The sequence below is a fragment of the Styela clava genome, chromosome 1, assembly GCF_964204865.1.
Source record: "Styela clava chromosome 1, kaStyClav1.hap1.2, whole genome shotgun sequence".
Lineage (NCBI taxonomy): Eukaryota > Metazoa > Chordata > Ascidiacea > Stolidobranchia > Styelidae > Styela > Styela clava.
Window position 1 is genome coordinate 32,308,711 of NC_135250.1, and position 20,642 is coordinate 32,329,352.

At 36.3% G+C, this 20,642-nt stretch overlaps 2 protein-coding genes across 7 annotated transcripts in view; both read right to left on the reverse strand.

Annotated features, from left to right (window-relative positions):
- LOC120341408 (uncharacterized) overlaps nucleotides 1-20,642 on the reverse strand; it is a 112,394-nt gene that overhangs the window by 32,580 nt on the left and 59,172 nt on the right. The gene's annotated exons all lie outside the window — the stretch shown is intronic.
- LOC144424382 (uncharacterized) lies at nucleotides 362-19,401 on the reverse strand. 6 transcript variants are annotated; one of them, XR_013476674.1, is made up of 5 exons: nucleotides 18,629-19,398; nucleotides 16,279-16,451; nucleotides 15,363-15,533; nucleotides 14,697-14,860; nucleotides 1,840-1,976 (listed from the first exon to the last, which is right to left on the reverse strand). XR_013476674.1 is itself a non-coding variant. In XM_078113659.1 (4 exons), exons 2-4 carry the CDS (start codon nucleotides 16,378-16,380, stop codon nucleotides 1,785-1,787), a joined length of 465 nt encoding a protein of 154 aa, XP_077969785.1. In that variant the 5' UTR covers nucleotides 16,381-16,451; nucleotides 18,629-19,401; the 3' UTR covers nucleotides 362-1,784. The 6 variants fall into 6 exon arrangements, 2 of the variants coding, with proteins under 2 accessions (XP_077969785.1, XP_077969788.1); XR_013476676.1 differs by lacking the exon at nucleotides 1,840-1,976 and adding an exon at nucleotides 3,284-3,380 and having other exon boundaries at nucleotides 18,629-19,399; XR_013476670.1 differs by lacking the exon at nucleotides 1,840-1,976 and adding an exon at nucleotides 13,331-13,470.

The window sequence follows — 20,642 nt, forward strand, 5'->3', positions numbered from 1 at the left end:
ACTGAAAATCCAAACCCTTCTCAATCCTGACGGGGTAATTAATAATTTTGTTATTTCAAAACGTGGCGACGGTGTTTTCCCGAACCTTAATTTTTGCATTAGTGACGGGGGCTTTCTACAAAAGATCCTTATATTTTATTTAATTATCTTACGATTAACATGTGTAATATAGGTACAATTTTTATTTGTTGCAAGACTCATAAAACAAAATTTATGGTTTTTTACTTCTCAGTGTGTATGACATCGTTTCAATTTGTTAACGTGTAATTATTCCATATATATAGCCAAACAAGATCGCCTTGCCGGAAACTTATTGGCGACTTTTCAGTTTTCCAAAAGGGGTTCCCGGCTGCGTCACTGATTGAATCTACTCGTATGACCATGAAATTAAGTACGAAAAAGATAAAAACAAGCCGGAAAGAGCCCAGAATATCCGCTGATAGAATAGGCTTGCACAAGAGCAAACATGCAAAATTGCTGAGCTGTAAAACGCAGGGTACTGATATGACCGGTCATCAAAACTGTCAGTTGAATTAATTAGGCAAGAGCTGCGGCAATCCTGCCTAAGTGCTTTATACTGTGTCTAATATTTAAAAATATGTTCACTAAACTACCGAAGGCTTCCGCAGTTACAGATTAAAAATGGCTTGTTCATGGGAATAGTTGCTTATATCTCAGAGATTTAATTTGCGCGTTGGATGACGGAGAAATTGTGAAAAAATTGGAACTATCCGCGTGTGTTTAAGCTACGTCCTTGGAAACGAAACTTTTATCCGGACATTTTTGATTAAACGCACGAGGAAAATCTCATTCAGACCAGTAAGAATACGCTCGCCACCTCACCTCCGAATCCCATGCAGGGATAATTATAGACGAGAGGATTGCTCGACTCCTGGCCGCCGTAGGGTGATTCACATAACAATTTTTCAATTACTGTTCTCTCGACCATCAAGTCCATGCTTCCGAAAACAAGTAACTGACTACATAATCCCATACCCGGCATGAACTGGTAAACGGATGAGAGGCCGTGGTTGTTATCGGCTTTTCTCTTCCCCGATATGTAAATCCTATCCCATCTTACATAGGCTCAAAAACTAACATTTTTTCAGGATTGTAGCTAATAAGCACTGAATGGAAAAAGCGATATATAAAAAAACAGTAAAAGATATTTCACTCATGATACAAGATACGAGGAAGGATAAGCGATGATGCGGAATGCAAGTATTGAATAGAAAAAGCTCACACGCATAACAGATAAGCGGATATAAAATTATCGCACCATAATATGGGAGCTCAATCAACTGTATTACTGATGAATGCCAAAAGTTGACGTCAATTTGCACATCTGTTTACAGTGAATATGATGAAACAATATTTTTAATCGAAACGAAACCCTTTTCTGTAAATTCACTTGGGATTTATTCTATCTCAAAATATTCAGTATGTGATAAAGGTCTGAGAGAAGGTAATGTGAGCAATGAATAGTTGTGCAAATACATATCCTAATGGGATACAGAGCAGAGAAGAAGATCCACATTGTGGAATGGAAACTTTAACGAGATGTGCTTGGATTTGTTAATAAAAATAAACCCACTATTTGCGGCTTTGTTAACTGCAAATATGTTTCAATGGCAAAATGGAATTGTGAGAAGAAAATTTACGAGAGAAAGTACTGTAGAACACAAATTAAAGTCCGGATTTGCTCAGTTCATTTGGATGCAAGAGAGATGCATATGAATGTATGAATGGCTTTCAAGGATTGTTTGATTCATTGTTTGTGGATTCTAGTCGACAATGAACTCAACCCCGGTATAAGCAATCAATGCTTTGAATCTTTCCGACTGATCCTTGTTGAAGAAGCAATATTCCATCCCCAATGTTTCAACCTGACATTGATGAACAATTTCACTGATTGCAGATAATCCTTCATCTCCGAGTTCACTGACTTGGTTCCGACTTAGATCCAGGAGCTTTATCTGAAAATATTAGGTTTTTCATTTTGAAATCACAAACAGCAACGCAAAGTTAATAAAGCTCTCCTAGATGATAGAATATTCATAGATAAAGGCAGAATGTATATCAGTAAAAACAGTGCTGGATTTAGAGGGTCTGTCTAGATCAGGGGTTCTCAACCTGGGGTTCACGAGAAGATTTCCAGAGGTACTTGGATGACAGTCTAGTTTTTATATGTTGCTGTTTCTTAATATTCTTTCTTACTACCATGGGAAAATGCGTGCCCATTGAAACTAGACGTCAATTGAAACGTAGATTTTCCCTAATCTTGCGTTGGTGTAATTGTGATGCAACAATGTGAAACCTAAGGCTTTGCATACAAACTGTGAAATCTCTAAAGACAGTGTGCTGCGAGCATTGGAAAAGTGATTATGCTTATTGAAACTTGGGGAGAGATTTTAAGAATTCATTAATTAGGCAGACGACAAGGGCAACAATATCAACAAGACGATTTAATTTAGCTACATATGGTCAATAAATTGGTGTTGCCACAAATTGTTAGTCAATATATCAGTATATCACAACTTTGTTTGGTGTCTGATTACCGGGGGTTCGCGTTGATTGTTTCATGACTCGGGGGGTACTTGACAGAAAAAAGGTTGAGAACCCCTGGTCTAGATCAACGATTCTCAACCACCGGTCCGTGTCAACCTTCCTGCCAGTTCGCCAGCTATAATCCAATATCATATCTTGATAGCAAAATGCAAGGTATTGATGGCCTGCCCATTTATTTTAGGAGTTTGATGCCTAAACAAAACTTGGTCAGATGGTCCTACGCCTATTTCATGAACAGTCATGAACACTGTTAGTTTTGTGGACTGTATGACGTCATAAAGATGTTTTCTTATCCTGTTAAACTTATACATTGGAGATTTAGTGCCTCTATAGTTCTTGTATTTTAGAAATTATAAAATCTACTAATTTCAATTGCCATTTTTCTTCATATCATCATGTATTATTCAAAATGTTGATATAGAATTTGGGTAGCAGAAATAGCCAAGTTAGTTTGGCTGATGAATACTTTCATTCAGCTGATACCGAAAAAATGGCCGATCATGCAGATACATCTCTAGCAGGTACCAATACACAAATCTCCCAAGTCCAAGTCGAGTGTTGAACGGAATTTTTTTGTAGCTTGAAGATTTTGTTCAAATTGCCTTTATGCTGTTTACTTTTTATGCTCAATGTTTCATCTTATCTTACCTTTGCATTGCGGTGTATTCCTTGAACGCTTCCATTCCTTCTGTTGTCATATTGCAACGCCGAGCCTTGAACATCTTCACCTGGCATTGTGTAACAACTAATCCAACTTCAGCCCAACCAGCAGTGCCAAGATCCTCATTGCCACTGACATCTAGTTCATCCAACTGGAATAAATAAGAACTTCAAGACTATTTATCATGGTAGGAATGTCAACAAAGCAATTGATTAATAATCCCAAGCAGAAAAGCTGTGGGAGGAAATGAATGAAGTGATCTAAATAGATATCCACTGACACTAAAAGCAGGAAGCTGAAACTTGCAAAGCTCAAATGACTTCAATAAAGAAGAAATTGCTTTACTGCCAGAGATTCTCCAATAAGAGTTCATTTTATAGTCTTGTTTGAAGCTGAACCAATCCGTATGCGATGATTACCTAGTTGGTTTTCTGCAACACTAGCTATGGGGCGGTCATGGCTTAAGAGTTAACAAGGTATATACCGCAAACATGTTTCCACCATGCAAAAGAAATTTGAACCCCTTATACCAAGTTAATTTTTTTTAAACATTCTGGATCAGATCGAAAACGGGAAATATTGGAAAGATTGGCCTTCATTTGGCTGATACCGAAAATATGGCCAATATTGCAGATACCAATACCTGATACATCTCTAGTAGATACCAGTACATAAATCTCCAGAGTCCAAGTCAAGTCTCGAATGAAAACGATTCAAATCAAATTTTAACTGTGTCAGGTTCACCAATTAAAGCATTGAAACCAAGTCCATTCGAGTCCCCAGTACGCCATGATTCAACTGACGGACTCGTGTATACAATTGCCGAAGAGTCCGAAAATGGATGAAGGAAAGGAATTCAACGAAGACTGGGAACCACTGAGGCAGAACATAGAACCACCTGAGCTAGACGAATTTCTATGATACGAGTTGGAACAATTAGTGATCTTGAATAGAAATACTTTTATCAACTTCCAATATTAAGTTTACCTTCAAACAGGAACCTTCTAAATTTGACTTCAGGATGTGAACCAGTTCAGCATTGAGATTGGAGTTGAATAGACAAACCCGAGTTAGTTGGTTGCAGCGTCGTATATGTGATGATATTTCATGCATTCCTGCTGTAGTGAAGAATTTTCTTCTTCCCATCTTGTCTGGCATCTGGTAAGTTAAAAATAATTTCAGTTTGGGAACTGTAAACATGATCTTTGAGACGGGGGTTTGCATCCAGTGGGACTTATTAGGAGCTAACAAAATACTAGATTGGCCATAGTTATAGGGCAGTACAAATAGCATAACTACAGGCCTGGCTCTCCTTCGCCAGATTGTATGTCACAATTCAATATACAATAAATCAGTCTTGTCAACTTTTTTCAAACCCATGAAAATTAAGATGTCGAACAAATTCAAATATGGGGTGCTCCAGAAGTATGTGCACCAAAATGTCACACAACCTGAATCCTAACCGGTACACACAGGAGGTCCAAATATGGTATAAAAGAGTAAGACATAACAATACATTTAACTTACCAGAAGAAAAGTTTGTTACGAGACTGCTTTCAATATCAGGATTCAGAATAATTCCACCCAATAGATGGCGAACAACTGCCTAATGATCATCTCGGAACTCAATTTTGATAAATGTGCGAAACGTAGTAAAATCCACACTTTGAAACTGACGTACTAATTGATGCTAAGACTTGGTTCTCTGTTGAAGCCCATGCTGAGTACGTAGGAGCGTATTCTTTCAACTCGTTGACAAGTTCTGAAAAATAGAACATTTTTATTATAAGACTCTCGGGTACTCCCGTAGTATGTGAACCAAGATGGCGGACATCGGAACGTATACTCCCGTAGTATGTGAACCAAGATGGCGGACATCGGAACGTAATATGTGTACCAGGTTAGGGTTAGGGCATAATTTCAGGTACAAATACTACGGGAGTCACTTGGCTAGTTCCCGAACTTGTATTAGGACTAAAATAAAAAAAATCGAAATAAAATTATGGCCTAACCCTAACCAGGTACACATACTTCCGGTGTACGCCATCTTGGTCCACATACTTTGGGAGTACAGACTCTTGTTTGAAACTCAAAGAAGTAAGGGGTCGGCAATACGCGCATAACTATCATCATATATGCATTGTAGGACAGCATAAATCTCTTTGGGTAATTTGACAGGGAAAGTGAGAATGAATTTGAAGGATTTTGAGACACTGTTAGTAACAAAAGTAAGATACATATAACAATGATGGCTATCATTTTCATTAATTCTCTTCTGCAACTATTTTATGTGAGGCGTGTTACGTAGAGTCGGCTTATAAGCGAGAGCAAGGATTTGCAAATTCATTTTTTTAATCTCGAATATGCCTTTTACAAGAAGCCGTTGACAGTTTAACAGACAGTTCTTGCAATTCAGCTACAAGGTGGTAAAAAATTTACACAAAAATTTTTCGTCATGGCAACGTTAAAAAGCGTCAGCCGTGAAACGGTAATGGTAATGACCTAACACCCAGGAACAAAGAAGTGGGTGAGCAAATAAATAGCCCGACCTTTTTCTTCATTCAGCAAACGCTCCGCTACTCTATCAGTTACAGCCATTTGTTCACGGAATGTGGCAACATGGTCTGACATTTCGGCAAACTCAGAGTCACGACCTATTGACCTAATCGATGACCCCACCGATGCAGCGGACTTGACTGTTCCCCCGACACGAGACAGTAACCCTGGTTTGTTTTGCGTTTTTTTGCATGTGTCAAAGGTCAATTAATCTTCGCAAACAGAACGCAACTAAAGGTACAGTAACAAAATTCCTCACGTTTAAAATGATTTATAATTATAATTTTAAATTGATTTCTAATCGAAAGGTCAGTTTATGATGTTAGAACCTGTTAGCTTTGATTATTCAATACTGTCAGATATAATGGTGACTGGTGAGCAATCACGAATTTTCCAGCGTGCAAAATGGATTTGTCATGCAATGAAATACAGTCTGGAGCCACAAACCTTTATAGATACTTGATATGAAATATACGTCTCCATCGATAGAATGTTTTTTTCCGGTTTTTCTACAGTTACGAACAAATCTTTCTGGTCATCAATGTCCGTAGAGAGACTTCTGTTATTTGATATCGATTCATTTTTAATTTTTGCTAACGAGCCATCATTAACGAGATCAATGATGTCATCATCGTCCTGTTAATAAAATAAATTTAGAATAAATAGTTGAAGTGACTACGTCACCAAAAAATAATGTCACTACGACGTCCCAGTAGCGTAATAAAGGCCTCCAAAGTGTATGGATAGTCATCCAAAGCGCATCTGCCATTGTGCCAAACACTACTCGTTTGTGAGACACATAGTGTTAGATAGTTTATTTTGAAAACTCCATAACAAACATAAATTAAAAATGGAGAATTCTGGAGAGCAGGCAAAAACTATAAAAATGCTTAAAACATGAGAAGTATCTCATGTGCCTGCCCACCAGCACGCACACAAAAACACGAGCCCAATTAAATGAGGCTTGGGCCAAACAAAATACACGATAGTATTAAACTTTCGGGCTGTTGTACTTTTAACAATTACGTTGATAATGACCAATACAATCTCATGCAAAGATAATGTGGGGAGTGGAATGTAATAAATTAGCGACGATAGTCATACTCATGAATTTAACAATAGTTAAATTATTGTGATTGTGAAAACGCAAAAAAAAACTGATTCGAGAGAGGGATAGGGTCAGTTGAATTATTTCCCATCGGCATCATAGTAATTACTGTACTCCTGAAGTATGCGTACCAAGATGGCGGACACTGGAACGTAGTACCAATGTGTACCAACTTAGAATTAGGCCATAATTTTAGGTACAAATACTACGGGATTCACTTGGCTGGTCCCCGAACTCGTAATAGAACTAAAATAAGGAAAATTGGAATAAAATCATGGCCTAACCTAACCTGGTACACATGTGTTCGCCATCCTAACCCGGTACATATACTACGTTTTGCTGTTTATATTTAATATATTGTGATATGGCTGTTTTTTCACTTTGATTTCTTATTTTTTGTGATGTTAATTTTCTTTCGTCGTCTTTCTATTATTCATGATCACTGTACATGGTATAATTGTTAAAATAATGCTAAGTTGCAACCTAGCTTCGTAGGTAGTCGAGTAAGTATTCTATCCAAACAACCGATTTATTTCGTAGTGTAGTAGTATCGTTTTGAATATTGTACTTTAAGGCGATTCCAGATTTCTAAATATTGGAAACTATGTTATACATCGTTGTATCCTTGGTAATACGTTAATTCTCGATTCAAAAGACATTTATCCTATATATCTTCGAATTTATATTCATATATTAAAAATGAATAATCTGCATTATACGCCCAAACATATTAAAAAGTATAATACACCTAATCCTCGCACATTTCAACATTTTTTTAACGCTTCGAATTAATTTTCTGCTGCGTTGTTTGTGTTCTCTTAGGCGAGATAATACAAAAATAGTTTCACTAGGAATGAAATTCATTGGAAACTTTGTGGATTTTTTTTTGTTGTGCCATAACCCGTTCACGAGTTCTTCGAACGGCCAACCGAGCCTTAATTATCGAACGAAGCGAAATGTTTCATATTATTTAATTTAGCCTATGCGCAGGGGTATGTATATTCACTTGGCTAACGCAGATAGTCCCCGAACTCGTAATACAACTAAAATAGGTAAAATTGGAACAAAATTATGACCTAAACCTAACCTGGTACACATACTACGGAAGTACCGTTAAACAAGCACGTAATCTCCAACCAATAATAATTATTCATCCTGAATGAAACGGGATTAAAAATTGATGCTCCAGAGATGGAATTGTATGTATGATGTACATTGCAATAATTAGCTTATATTTCCTCATAATCAGAGATAAATTCGTATGCGGACCCGCGAGTAATTTTAACAAGGCTAATTTGAAACCTATAATGCACAAAAGGGTGTTAAATCAACTTATGTATACTTACTTAATTAACAGTATGTACAGTATTGTTAATGACGGCAATCGAGAGTATTTTGGAATCTTTTGTAGAAAGCCCTGTCCCGTTAGGGTTGGGGTAAAGAATTCAGTTTAAACTGAAAATTCAAATCCTTCTCAATCCTGACTGGATAAATGCTAATGTTGTTATTTCTAAACGTGGCAGTGTTTTCCGGTATTTTAAATTTTTGCATTATTGGCGGGGGCTTTCTACAAATATCCACATTTTGTGCCCTAGGTACACAGAATTTCTTTTATTCTTCTTTATAGGTACAATTTTTATTTGTTGCAAGACTCATAAAACAAAATTTATGGTATTTTATTTCTCAGTGTGTATGACATCTTTTCGATTCGTTAACATGCGTTCATTCCATATATCGCCAAACAGGGTCGACTGATTGGGCTAGTCTTGCTGTAAATTTACCTGGTAGGTGGTAACCACGAAGTTGTTTGACGGTTTCTCTGCTAATTTGGCTGCGATGTTCATGGATATTATTAAGGAGTCAGGGCAGGGGTGTGCAAACTGCGGCCCGCAAGGAAAATTTGTGCCGCCCGCGGAGAGTTTAGTTTAGTTAATCTGGTACGTGCGATTAATTCCAATCTCTTTGCGCCGCAAAACCTATACCAATATCTGAGTGCCACTGCCATATTAGCTAAACTAACTAGCAAAATACATAATATTATGAAAACGTATTTCTCATTGAATTCGTTTAAAGTCTGTGTGAAAATAAATTTGAATAGCATTTTTTTCCAGAAATTTGAGCGTTACAACTCGCCAATATTGCAAGAACCCTTAACAATGCCGTAAGATCATTAACATAAAGAAACAATTTTTTGTGCCTGCAACTAGGCTACTAGAAAGGCTATGTTGAATAAGACTGGCTTCACCTAGTTACTTGTATCTGGCGCTCCTGCAATAAAGGTTGAACACCCCTCAGTTAGGGCAAAGGGATAATATTATTGTGAAAATCTAATCTGGCCAGGAAAATATTTGCTTGTGCTAGTAAACGCATCGACACTTTGGTACTCCCAAAGTACGTGAACTAAGATGGCGGACACCGGAACGCTGTTGGTGTACCAGGTTAGGCCATAATTTCAGATACAAATAATACGGGAGTCACTTGGCTAGTGCCTGAACTCGTAATAGAACTAAAATAAGGATAATTCATTAGATTCCTGATTAGTCAGATTCATCCGATCTTCAAGCATTGAAATCCTTAACTTTGAATGGCTACTGGCTTGAGCCTGGATTGGAGTCGACAAAATGTACAAACAGTTCAAATGAACCCCCTCGAAAAAAAGTCTACAAAATGTACAGACAGTTAAAATCAACTCCCTCGAAAAAAAAGTCGACAAAATGTACAAACAGTTAAAATCAACCCCCTCGAAAAAAGTCGACAAAATGTACAAACAGTTAAAATCAACCCCCTCGAAAAAAGTCGACAAAATGTACAAACAGTTAAAATCTACTCCCTCGAAAAAAGTCGACAAAATGTACAAACAGTTAAAATCAACCCCCTCGAAAAAAGTCGACAAAATGTACAAACAGTTAAAATCAACTAGGCTTGCACGTAATTTACGGAATTATTTCGAGTTACGGAAGCGAAGTTACGAATTACGTAAATTCGTAATTATTGGTGGAGCGCTTTCGCGATTGAAACGAGCTCTCTTTAGAGCAGTCAATTCCGTCGACTGTAAAAAATTAAAGTTTAATCGATAGAAGAAGTTAGAGTCCCGGTATTCGCAGCCGTTTTTATCTCTCTTGTTACGCAGATGGAGAACGCGTTGCCATTTACTAACCCAGGGGTGTCAAACTCGCGGCCCGCGGGCCGCATGCGGCCCAGAGAACTTCCAATGCGGCCCTCGAACGCTTAACAATAATTGTAATATTTTTATATATATTTTTTATCTAAATATATATATATATTACATTTTTCAAAGTGAAATTGATGGTAGGAAATGTCGCGAAATGTGGCGGGAAATGTCTGATCCGAAAAGTCAGTCATTTGCTTGTTTACTGATCTATACATGAAAAGATAAACGTAATATTTTTGCTTTACTGAAATTAATCAAACATTCTCAACGATCCAGAGTAACCGATGATCATGTGACCTCGTTAATTAGAGTTGCTATTGTAAAATCTGATAATAGTGAGCTGGTGGCACAAAACAGATGCCAAACGTCAGGACATATGTAATAAAAAAAAACACTGAGTTTATTCTTTAGTATTTTTGTAAATTTTGAGGGTATATATTTAGATTAAGTCATTTTTAGTGTATGTATTATTCTTTCTTTATCAAAACTTTGTTCAAAAATGATTTGGATAGTTGCACATAAAAATTTATGATTTTATGTAATAAATACAGTGAATTTAAATAATAGTAAAATGGGAAAATTAATATGTAAATGGCATTTAAAATTCAAGAAAATAACAAAACTCTATTCGGCTGTTTAATTGCATCACAATATATGTCACAAACTACACCTGTCTAAAAATATACTTCAAGTATACATTATTAAAAATTGACCAGAAATGTTTGCGGCCCTTTGAATAATTCCAAAATTGCAATGCGGCCCACGAGAACCCATGAGTTTGACACCCCTGTACTAACCTATTATCAACTTATCTAGCATGGCAAATGTACATATTAAGCGTAGATATGGGATAGAATTGTGTTGAGACCGATGGACGCCAACACACCTGGTTTCAACTTCTTCGGGTGAAATGACTAAAGAATGTAAGAGACAACTTACCAAACATGGTCTATTTGTAAATGCCGTGATAATTAATGTCGCGCTTATCAAACAGCAATATGACGACGGAAGAGAAATTGCGTAATGAACCAACGCAACTTAGTCTTTTCGGCATCGGTAAAGCGATTCAGAAGGCAGAGAAACGACAAAAATTCGGGATTTCCCATGTTCATTCTGCGCGAGATCCATTTTCTATTACAAAATCTTGATGTTCTGTTACCGCTTTTATCGTTATATATCTGTCCGGACTTGGCCTTGTTTTCACAATGCCTCGCACTATTTCGGCCAAATATGTCTTTACAATATCTTTAGGTCTTTACCAAATGCGGCAACTTATTTTGATTTATCGTCGACTCAAATACCACCGGTACTCGACCAAACTTGTGTCAATCTTAGCCGATAGGATTGTCGACTTGAGTTAGAAAAGTAAATTAATATTTTCGAGAGTGCAAAATAAATGTCACCAAATGCATTGTTTTGCGATATAACTTTGTATTTTCGGAGAAGGCATGTCATATAAGTACGGTATTTTAAATAATGCGCAAATAATTAATATTTGATCTAAATTTATCGTAAATAATGTTATAACATTTAGGCCGCGAAATGATTTAATGTAAAATGAAGCATGGTAATCGGAATATCGTCAATAAGTCGGCATCAATAATTATTATAAAATGCTAACTAGGTAGTAAAGTCGGATAATGTAAAAAACGGTACAATAACAAGTCTTCGTTGCGAGGCAAGCGCAAGTATAATCAAACGAGAGAATACGCTCGTCGTTGATTTATAAATTAGAAACCCGGAATTTTTATTTAATACGAAACTCGTATTAATACGTTAATACGATTTTAAAAAGTCAACTATCGTTTCATAAATATATTACCACTTACCAGTGTTGGTAATGATAAAATTGATCGCATAAAATTGGGTGATAAAGTTGATGAAGGAAAATCAAAGCTAACACAAAAGATAAAAATCAGAATAAAATTAATTTTGAATTCACTCCTTGATATTTGTCTTTAGCATCTGTCGCCGGCGTGTAGTACTGGCGGAAATATGAAAACCAAACTGTCCCAACTGTCGATGTCCCATTCGGAATAGAAGTGGATTAAATTGGTTGTTATGATAGGTTTAAAAGTGTGAAAAAAATATCGCAATTACGGGGTCATTACGTAATCGATTTGGCCGTAATTACGGAATTGATTTTTGTCAATTACGTGCAAGCCTAAAATCAACCCCCTCGAAAAAGTCGACAAAATGTACAAACAGTTAAAATCAACCCCCTCGAAAAAGTCTACAAAATGTACAAACAGTTAAAATCAACTCCCTCGAAAAAAGTTCACAAAATGTACAAACAGTTAAAATCAACCCCCTCGAAAAAAGTCGACAAAATGTACAAACAGTTAAAATCTACCCCCTCGAAAAAAGTCGACAAAATGTATAAACTTTTAATAATAGTGAAAATCCATCCCCAATTTGCGAACCCATTGACAGTGAATATGATGAAAAGATATTTTAAGTCAAATTGAAACTTGGAATTTAGTTGGATACATACTTCAATAATAATAATATGAAAAATTGTAAAATATGCAAAAAAATGTCTGAAATCCATTGAACAGAACATTAAAAATAAACATGCAGTGGTTGAAGCTCAATATACAGCAAATACTGATCATGAGGACAGTGCAATAAGAAAATGCAAATATTTAATTAAATTTCTGAAGTGAAGAAAATGTTATTAATACGAGCATTGAATGGTCTGAAGTAATATACAGGGTGTCCATAAAGTAACTTCACAATTTCAATGTTGCTATGAAGTCAGTTCCCAATATATCTCAACCAGAGGCCCCACTCGCCTGTGTGAAGGCCAAAACAATATATGGTATCGATAAATTCCATTTGCAATTTTAAAAAATTTAAATCTTTATGACTGTATACTGTACAAAAACAAATCCTATTACTTGGGGATGTGAGCTAACAGGGTAAAAGATGGTAAAATATTTTTAATCAAAATGAAATGCTTGAAGAGAGATTTAGTTGGGAACATTGTATAAATCACGAACTAGAGTCCTGATATGTTCAGGGTGTCTGATCTTTAAGCATTGTGGCAGATTCATATGTATAAATGGATGCTTGCTTGAGCCTTGTATGGAGAGGAAACAAGTAATACTATGAAACTAATTTTGTTGATAGAAATGAACCAGTTGAAGTTGAAAAAAATTAAAGCTCGAATGACCCGGCTTCAAGGATTATTCGATTCATTGTTTGTAGATTCTACTAGACAATGAACTGGACCCCGGTATCAGCAATCAATGCTTTGAATCCTTCCAACTGATCACTGTTGAAGTCGCAAAACAACATCTCCAATGTTTCAACCTGACATTGATGAACAATTTCACTGATTGTAGATAATCCGTCATCTCTGAGTTTGCTGACTTTGTTAGTATCCAGATTCAGGAGCTTTATCTGAAAATATTAGGTTTTTCATTTTAAAATCACAAACAGCAACGCAAAGTTAATAAAGCTCTCCTAGATGATAGAATATTCATAGATAAAGGCAGAATGTATATCAGTAAAAGCAGTGCTGGATTTAGAGGGTCTGTCTAGATCAGGGGTTCTCAACCTGGGGTTCACGAGAAGATTTCCAGAGGTACTTGGATGACAGTCGAGTTTTTGTATGTTGCTGTTTCTTAATATTCTTTCTTACTACCATGGGAAAATGCGTGCCCATTGAAACTAGACGTCAATTGAAACGTAGATTTTCCCTAATCTTGCGTTGGTGTAATTGTGATGCAACAATGTGAAACCTAAGGCTTTGCATACAAACTGTGAAATCTCTAAAGACAGCGTGCTGCGAGCATTGGAAAAGTGATTATGCTTATTGAAACTTGGGGAGAGATTTTAAGAATTCATTAACTAGGCAGACGACAAGGGCAACAATATCAACAAGACGATTTAATTTAGCTACATATGGTCAATAAATTGGTGTTGCAACAAATTGTTAGTCAATATATCAGTATATCACAACTTTGTTTGGTGTCTGATTACCGGGGGTTCGCGTTGATTGTTTCGTGACTCGGGGGGTACTTGACAGAAAAAAGGTTGAGAACCTCTGGTCTAGATCAACGATTCTCAACCACCGGTCCGTGTCAACCTTCCTGCCAGTTCGCCAGCTATAATCCAATATTATATCTTAATAGCAAAATGCAAGGCATTGATGACTGCCCATTTATTTTAGGAGTTTGATGCCTGAACCAAACTTGGTCAGATGGTCCTACGCCTATTTCATGTCATGAACACTGTTAGTTTTGTTGACTGTATGACGTCATAAGGATGTTTTCTTATCCTGTTAAACTCCTACATTGAAGATTTTGTGCCTCTATCGTTCTTGTATTTCAGAAATTATAAAATCTACTAATTTTCAATTGCCATTTTTCTTCATACCTTCATGTATTATTCAAAATGTTGATATAGAATTTGGGTAGCGGAAATAGCAAAGTTAGTTTGGCTGATGAATAGCTTTCATTCAGCTGATACCGAAAAAAATGGCCAATCATGCAGATACATTTCTAGCAGGTACCAATACACAAATCTCCCAAGTCGAGTCTTGAACGGAATTTTTTTGTAGCTCATAGATTTTCTTCAAACTGCCTCTATGCTGTTTACTTTTTATGCTCAATGTTTCATCTTACCTTTGCATCGAGAGTGTTTCCCCTAAATGCTTTCATTCCTTCTGCTGTCAGATTGCAATTCACAGCTTGAATACCTTCACCGGACATTGTGTAACAACTAATCCAACTTCAACCCAACCAGCAGTGCCAAGATCCTCATTGAAACCGACATCTAGTATATCCAACTGAAATAAATAAGAACTGTAAGAATTTTTAACATGGTAGGATTGTCAACAGAGCAATTGATTAACCAGTAGTAAAGAATCTCAAGGGAGGGGAGAAAGGCTGTGGGAGAAATGAATAAAGTGGTCTAAATAGATATCCACTGACACTAGAAGCAGGAAGCTAAAACTTGCAGTGCTCAAATGAATACTATAAAGAAGAAATTGCTTTACTGCCAAAGATTCTTCAATAAGAGTTCATTTTATAATCTTGTTTGAAGCTGAACCAATCCCTATACAATGATTAGTCCCCAGTACGTCATGATTCAACCGATGGACTCGTGTATACAATTGCCGAAGAGTCCCAAAACTGATGAAGGGAAGGAATTCAACGAAGACTGGGAACCACTGAGGCAGAACATAGAACCACCTGAGCTGGACGAATTTCTATGATACGAGTTGGAACAATTACCGGGTAGTGATCTTGAATAGAAATACTTTTATCAACTTCCAATATTAAGTTTACCTTCAAACAGGAACCTTCTAAATTTGACTTCAGGATATGAACCAGTTCAGCATTGAGATTGGAGTTGAATAGACAAACCCGAGTTAGTTGGTTGCAGTGTCGTATATCTGATGACATTACATGCATTCCTGCTGTAGTGAAGAATTTTCTTCTTCTCATCTTGTCTGGCATCTAGTAAGTTAAAAATAATTTCAGTTTGGGAACTGTAAACATGATCTTTGAGACGGGGAAATTACTATTTATGCACACATAAAAATAAACTGTACAAAATCGAGAGTACGCCTTCTGCATAACACTAGTTAGTAATATATTACAAATTAAATAAATTAAGTAGTTTTTATGCTTAGTGCGGGAGGAATAAAATGTTCCAAACAGACAAAAAATAGAAATATAAAAAAAAGGTTGGGAAATGGGAAATTCAACAAAAAAGATTGAGAACCTGGCATGCAATCAGTGACAACGACACGGCAAACGTCTGAACTTGCGTTCAAATTTACCGAAAAAGTGTGAAAAATTAGATTTCAAACTTCAACTGACAGAATGACCATATTCGAAAACGAACTCGAATAAAGAAGTGTAAGGTTAATCAAAACATCCCAACTTTGACGCACATTGCTATTTAGCAAAACGACGGCGGCGATGCATTTTTTTGCATGTGTCAAAGGTCAATTAATCTTCGCAAACAGAACGCAACTAAAGGTACAGTAACAAAATTCCTCACGTTTAAAATGATTTATAATTATAATTTTAAATTGATTTCTAATCGAAAGCCGAAAGGTCAGTTTATGATGTTAGAACCTGTTAGCTTTGATTATTCAATACTGTCAGATATAATGGTGACTGGTGAGCAATTACGAATTTTCCAGCGTGCAAAATGGATTTGTCATGCAATGAAATACAGTCTGGAGCCACAAACCTTTGTAGATACTTGATATGAAATATACGTCTCCATCGATAGAATGATTTTTTCCAGTTTTTCTACAGTTACGAACAAATCTTCCTGGTCATCAAATTCCATAGAGAGTCTTCTGTTATTTGATATCGATTTTTAATTTTTGCTAACGAGCCATCAATGATGTCACCATCGTCCTGTTAATAAAAATAAATTTAGAATAAATAGTTGAAGTGACTACGTCACCAAAAAAAAATGTCACTACGACGTCCCAGTAGCGTAATGAAGGCCTCCATAGTGTACGGATAGTCATCCAAAGTGCATCTGCCATTGTGCCAGACACCACTCGTTTGTGAGACATATAGTGTTAGATAGTTTATTTTGAAAACTCCATAACAAAGTAAATTAAAAATGGAGAATTCTGGAAAGCAGGCAAAAACTATAAAAATGTTTAAAACATGAGAAGTATCTCATGTGCCTGCCCACCAGCACTCACACAAAAACACAAGCCCAATTAAATGAGGCTTGGGCCAAACTTAACAAACAAAATACACGATAGTATTAAACTTCCGGGTTGTTGTACTTTGAACACTTATGTTGATAATGACCAATACAATCTCATGCAAAGATAATGTGAGGAGTGGAATGTAATAAATTGGCGACGATAGTCATACTCATGAAGCCATGAAAGCACCAAGAAAAACCAAGCCATGAAAAACTACACTGATTGCTAGATTGGGCATTGCAGAAAAGGTGATAGGTGGTTTAATATACAAACAAACGCAAAACCATGACGGTAAATTCGGTGTGCAGACACTCATAAAAGCAATTACCGTATTTCCCGGCGAATAAGTCGCTTCTCTAGACCCAAATTTTTGGCATGATTTTGGGGGGTCGTCTTATTAGGCGAGTATGATAATTTTTTCGGTGTCGCCTCATTATTCAATTCGTACCATAAAATACCAAATACCTTTTCGATAGAATCCCCACGTTTTTATCATTGTCGTGTTGTTTTAGATCGGTAATGTTCGTATATGGTACACGCAATCGCGAGTTAGGTTGAACACAATTAGATTGAAATTGAAAGACAGTTTGAATTCTCGTAGTTGTTATGGATTGAATATTACTCTACAAGAAAAGTCATTATAGGCTATTTTACCCAATATGCAAAGGCAGCGACCGCTCAAAAGCCTCTGCATGCTAATTCGAGATTACAATGTTGATGCGATTTCACTACTCGTCTTATTGGCAGGTTATATGCGAAAAGCCATTTTTTCAAGCTTAAAAATGGGCCTCGTCTTATTCACCGGGTAGACTTATTCGCCCGGAAATACGGTAGCAGATAAAACACTAATCAAACGTGAGCAGGTCTGTAGCCTGATTCATAGGTTCTCAAAGTTCTCTGAGAGCTATTTAATGAAAATACAGACTTAGCTATTTTGTAACTGTTCAAATAAGCAATAACACCATTAATAAAATTTGAAAACAGTAGAGTCAAAATATGGCAACGAGGCCGTATATTCAAATATGACAGTATTATCGGTAGTTTTCAAAATGGATAAAAAGGTACATCAATCGCACGATTGAATCGATTTCAGTAACTACGCTAAAACTTCCATAGATAACATAACACCAAAGTTTGTGATTTACAATGTCTAAAAAAGCGTTTTTAATCTATCGCGTGTCTGCTAAAACAAAATTTATCATGTTTTCTTCTGTTTTAGTTTTAGTATTTTATAATACCGCTTTTCAATCAAGAAATTTGGGTTGCCGATACACCTCAATATCAGTAAAAATACAGTATAATGAAGTTGCGCAAAATACTACAAAGAAGCGCAATCTAAAAATGTCATCATTGAATTCCTATGGAAAAATAACCCGATTTACCTAAGGAAATTTTTTTTTACCGTTGCATTTGAGAGTTTTCAGGAAAAAAAAAATTTTTGGTCACATGATGGCCACGATTATTTAAGGTTATTACTGAGACAAGCATGGCGCAATATGACTATCAGCCGTCGTGCCAGACGTCCCTCATTTGTGAGACACTTGGGAGTGTTTGTTTTATTGAATTAAATGGAGGGAAACTCTTGTAATTCGAATAGTGTGCCGTACTGTACTGTCTTTGTAGATTTTTGCGCAACTTCATTTTAGTGTATTTTTACCAATATTGAGGAACAACATGTCAAAACATCCCCCAAAGGAGGGGTGTTTATTCATCAGCAAAATGAGATTCTCTGAAACGAGAGAATGTCTCTGGAGCTGCAAAGTGAGCTTCATAATTGTTCTTCCTAACATTCATTTAACCAAATATAAAAAAATTAAATGAATAAAAAAAAATCTGAAAAGATGAATGAATACAAAAAACCTAACTGACCAATTCTTGTTCCTCAGTTTTCCCTTCTTCATCAAATAAATCTCCATCATCTACCGTACTTCAGTGGTTTCCTGCTTTTCCGCTAGTTCCGTTTCTTTTCCCGGTATTTCGTCATCGCTTTCATCCGAGTTGGCTGCCGCAGCTTGGCTCAATGGATCTAGGAATTCGGTCATTATTTCGCTCACACAATACCGATCATTCTATAAATAACTAATGAATTACCGTCCAATCTACAGTTTAACCGGTTTTTCTGTAATACAGCGCAGAAAACTTCTATAACTGACCAAAATTGCCGAAAATTCCCCAAAATTAATGAAAGCAAACTTTGTGCAGCGAGCTCTGTAGTTCCATGAAATGACGTTTCTAACCTTTGAACCCTCGTGCTCTCATGAAGGATACAATTTTCACATTTTTCCAACGAGAGATATGTATTTTAGTTTATTATAACAACACAACAGAAAAAACAATTCATTAATTAATGATTCATCAGCAGCAGTCGCGAGGGTCAGTATGCAAGACTGGTTAGGTCACCGAGGTTACTGACCCATGTGTGTATGCCAGGTGGGACGCCGGGATATCTTGTCAAAGCCGGTATTGTCCCGGTGAGCCTATATATAAGTACTCATTCAGAAATAGCATCAGCGATAAAAAAAAAATGGTAACAATATAAATTAAATATATACGTGTGAGTCAGCAATTTATTATTTTAAAGTCAATACTGCAAGTCGTGATGTTACTAGGTCACGTGACGTTTCTGAGTTCCGGCAGGTCCAGCCAATTATCGAGAGCTTAGTTTAGTCTTTACAATTATTTATAATATTTAATTATTGAATATAAAAAATATTTATAATAGTTTTCAATTTAATTTTTGTAATTTATTACCGTAGTTCTTGGACACGAACCGGGCAATCGTATTATCACACATTCGTCAATACTGTATTTCAAAAATTTTCAAGCATTGCTATTCATAGCTCTAAATGGTTACTGGCTTGAGACTCCAAACCTAACAGTTAAAATCAACCCCCTCGAAAAAAGTCGACAAATGTACAAACTTTTATTAATAGTGAAAATCCACCGCTAATTTGCAAATCTTTTGACAGTGAAAATGACGAAAAGATATTTTTAGTCAAATTGAAACTTGGAATTTAGTTGGATACATACTTCAATATTAATATGAAAAATTGTAAAACATGCAAAAAATGTCTGTGAAATCCATTGAATAGTCTAAACTTAACGTATAATTGATTGATGAAGTGGATCCGGCTAAAACAGTGGTCGGGAACCCATGGTCATATATGGCTCTTTTAGTGACGGCATATGGCTCCAAGAAAAATCTAGTATTCTAAGGCTATGCTTACTATTGTTACGAGATTTCAAATTCTTTTACAGCCAAATTTGGGCAGAAAATTTCCCAAAATGTTTGAGAACGCGCTCCCTGCACATGTCTATGTTATATATGACAGTGGTTTCCAAACTTTTTGTACCATTGCCCCCCTGTAGTAGTTTCTACAACTTCATCGCCTCAAGGCACTGCGAAAAAAATTGAAAGTCTGAAACGGATATATTACAGACCAAATAAGGAGACAAATCATAGTTTATAATGTTTTTTAATGAGATGGATGAGCTTAGTGTTCTTCAGCGAGTTTTTATTATATCTAAAATTACCCCGTTTGCTGATGGAAAGGCGATTTAGTTGTTTTAATAGCAATAGTGTCACGGCTGAAAACCCCATTTTCACCATATCAGAGGTCGGAAATGAAAGAATCCAGGGTTCTACCTCCTCAAAAACCGCCGTGTACTCTTGCCTTATAGCATTTAACTCCCTAAATTCACCCCTTTTCAGATTAAAATAATGAAAACAAAATTAATATTTCAAAACTTATAATAATGATTTAGGTACATCTCATTCATCCCTACAGCATGATGACCTTCATCATAATACATGATATATAACGGTCTTTGGTAAAATTCATCCCCCATCCTACCACGTCCACCAGTCTATAGAATTAACCAG